This window comes from Anoplophora glabripennis, unplaced genomic scaffold, assembly GCF_000390285.2.
Source record: "Anoplophora glabripennis isolate ALB-LARVAE unplaced genomic scaffold, Agla_2.0 scaffold3469, whole genome shotgun sequence".
In the NCBI taxonomy this organism is placed as follows: Eukaryota; Metazoa; Arthropoda; class Insecta; order Coleoptera; family Cerambycidae; genus Anoplophora; species Anoplophora glabripennis.
Genome location: NW_019419548.1, coordinates 5,048 through 8,280, shown reverse-complemented (window position 1 = coordinate 8,280; position 3,233 = coordinate 5,048). Strand labels below are relative to the sequence as shown.

Sequence of the window (3,233 nt, the reverse complement as noted above, 5' to 3'; positions counted from 1 at the left end):
AATTGTTTATCTAATGATTGAAAATTGAAATTTATAAATATATGTTTTTATTATTTTTGAATATTTGATACTGCTATATCTCGAAAAATACTGGTCTGATTCAAAATCATAAAGACACTTTTTTATCACTTTATCTAGCTTAATATGATCCCACAGTCCGTGTCCGCGAATTTTGTAACACCCTGTATACCTAGTTATATATTTTTAAATAATCTTAGATAAAATAAATCAATTTTGTTGTTAATCGGTTTAAAATACAAAAAAGTGTAAAGAAACAAAAAGTGAAGACAATACAATGGGTGGTATTAATAAAAACAGAGTACATGCTCCTAGCAGGTGCTCAACAAAAAGCGGAGTATATGCTAAAAACTTGAGCACATACTGAATTTTCATATTAATAAAATTTAGAAGGGAAATAGAGCACCTGCTTACGCTTTTTAAGTACCTACTCCGATAAACTCACAGCAGCAGACGTCATATGCGAGTTCCGACAGGTTGAATATTAGAAAGTTATAGAGCGGCCGTGTTGCTATAGTGGATGTAAGTCTCTACATATATTAAATAAGAACTATGGATACTGAAGAAGACACAGTTAGTAGTGGGGAAACATGTGAGAAAATGATACAATTTGTTAGTGTTATTGAAAAATTTCCTATACTTCTGGAAAAATCAAACATACCGGATGTTAAAAGGAAAAAAGCGAATGCAATTTATGAAATAAAAGGTAAACTAGCAGTTGAATTTGGAATAGAGTTGAACGACACGCAAATATGGAAGAAACTAAATAATCTCAAGACTAGAATAAAAAGGAAGACTGACAAAAAACAAACAGGAAATCGGAAGATTGAATTAAAAGATTGGGAAATAAGATTCTTTAAATATATAGAAGGGGAGATAAATCCTTCAATTTGTAAAGTAAAAGGTAAGTCTAGTATACGTACTTAAAATTTGTAGCAGCTTCTTTAATTTTGTATAGGGTGATTACTTTTTAATAGAAGGACTTAATAGAAAATGTTAATACTTACCAGTTAAAAATTTCACACAACTACGAGTGTTAATTTGTTAAAGTTGCGGTATTAAATAATAGACTGCCCCCTACAAAAATACTTTCTTAAGTCTTGTACAAACGTCCACGTTTTTTTAATTTTTAAATAAAAAAATAAAAGTAAGTAACTAAAAACAAATCTTTTCAGGGGCAATTTCTGCTGGTGTACGTTCATGTGGAATGGAGGTCGCTGAAATCAGTCTTGAACAGAATGAAATTCAGCTAAAAGAACCTGGGTCCTTTATAACATCCGGTACTGGATCTGTTAAGAGTGCAGATTCCGACTATCCTGTGCCTGGAACTTCGAAGACCTCTTCTGTGATGAGTAAAGGTGTAAATGAGGGGCCACTAAAGAACCAAAAACATAAGAAAAAATTACCAGAAACTGAAGAAACCAAAAACCTTACTACGCAAGAACTTCAACGTTTAGTTCTTTTGGAACAGTTGCAAGTCTTTAGGCTTGCAAAGGAACTGCTATTACAGAAAAAACAGCAAAAGGATATGGAACAGGTCAACCCTAATACTCAAGGAGATGCGACTGATGCAATACTGCTTAACATTCCGGACAATGAAAACATCGATGAAAACTTCCCTATTTTTATAAATTTATAGAACTGATATTAAATACTCATTAATTTAACTGGGTTTTTTATTTAACTGAAATATAGTAAGTACTATGCTACAGTTTATGAATGAAGAACATTCTATACTTGATAAAAAGATATATGTAATACAGTCTAAATGCAAACAGCATCTTACTTAGTATTAACCGTGAATTATTCTTGCTATTGCATCTCTTCTCAGTTGTCCTCTCTGACGCACAACTGCCTCACCATAATCTACATTGATCTGTAAATCATCACCATTATTGTTGGCATCTTCAAAAATTTCAAAATCTTCATCGTTGAGGTGTTTTGCAATATTATGCAAAATAAAGCAGCTTAATACAAGAGACGGAACTTTTCCTGTATTTACTCGAATTTTGTTTTGCAATATAGGAAAGCGCTGTTTAACTTGGCCAAAACACCTTTCTATTATAACACGTTCTCGAGTAAAACATCTATTATATGTAATTTGCTCAGGAGTGACAGGGTCTCTGTATGGAGTCATAAGCCACGGGGTAAGTCCATAACCTGAATCTCCAAGAAGAAGTGCACTAGCTGTATTCCACCGCATGATATTAAAAATGGCAGAATTTCTCCATATGCGTGAGTCATGAACGGCTCCTGGCCAAGACGCATCGACACTTGTAAACTCCTCTCGGACGTTGCACGTTGCCTGAACGTTTAGACTGCAGAACCCCTTTCTGTTGACATACTCATCTCCGTGTACAGCCGGTTTAATGATAGGAATGTGAGTGCAGTCTATCGCACCGATAGCAGAAGGAAAATTATACTTTTCTTGCCATTTATGTTTCTCTTGCTCTAACGCTTCAGTAGTTGACGGAAACTGTATCCATATATTTGATTTTCGTATTATAGCATCTATTACTGATGAAACTGTTAATGATACCGTTGATTGGTGCACCCCAATGTCCTCACCTACGCCACTTTGAAATCCCGGGTCGCCGACATAACGAAGAAAAATTCTCATCTTCTCAGTGGTCGTTAGAGCACCACCTCTGTTTTCAAACTCATCTCCCAGGAAATGTTGAGCAAGCCATTCTACGTTATTTCTGTTAAATCGATACAAAATTCGATAGTCGGTATCCCGAGAGTCTCTTCGAACCTTATAATACTTTCTTGCACGAGCAATAGGCATAAATTCGGCCATTATTTCCGAAAGCACAGTTATTACTGATGCTGAGCTTCCTACCAAGGTACCTTAAATTATTGTGAGTAGTTGCTTCATTTGTGTAGCATATACTTACTTTTATTCATACCGAAACTTAAGTAGGCACTCAGTGTTAAGTAGATACTTACAAAACTANAGGTGATACGCAACTCCATTAGAGCAGTAGTACAATGTGTTTAAGTATGTTTAACAGCAGACGGTGGAAATTTTGAACAATTGTTTTAACTCGTTTGTCGTAATTGTTTATCTAATGATTGAAAATTGAAATTTATAAATATATGTTTTTATTATTTTTGAATATTTGATACTGCTATATCTCGAAAAATACTGGTTTGATTCAAAATCATAAAGACACTTTTTTCTCACTTTATCTAGCTTAATATGATCCCACAGT

The 3,233-nt window shown here is 34.1% G+C and overlaps 2 protein-coding genes across 2 annotated transcripts; one reads left to right on the top strand and one right to left on the bottom strand.

Moving 5' to 3' along the window:
- Positions 1-357: 357 nt before the first annotated feature.
- Positions 358-1,712, top strand: LOC111692787. Its single transcript, XM_023456901.1, has 2 exons — positions 358-937; positions 1,179-1,712. The coding sequence occupies exons 1-2, from the start codon at positions 571-573 to the stop codon at positions 1,655-1,657; spliced, it is 846 nt and encodes a 281-aa protein (XP_023312669.1). The 5' UTR covers positions 358-570; the 3' UTR covers positions 1,658-1,712.
- A 98-nt stretch (positions 1,713-1,810) lies between these two features.
- Positions 1,811-2,818, bottom strand: LOC111692786 (putative nuclease HARBI1). The gene has a single exon (XM_023456900.1). It carries the CDS (start codon positions 2,816-2,818, stop codon positions 1,811-1,813), a length of 1,008 nt encoding a protein of 335 aa, XP_023312668.1.
- Between the last annotated feature and the right edge of the window lie 415 nt (positions 2,819-3,233).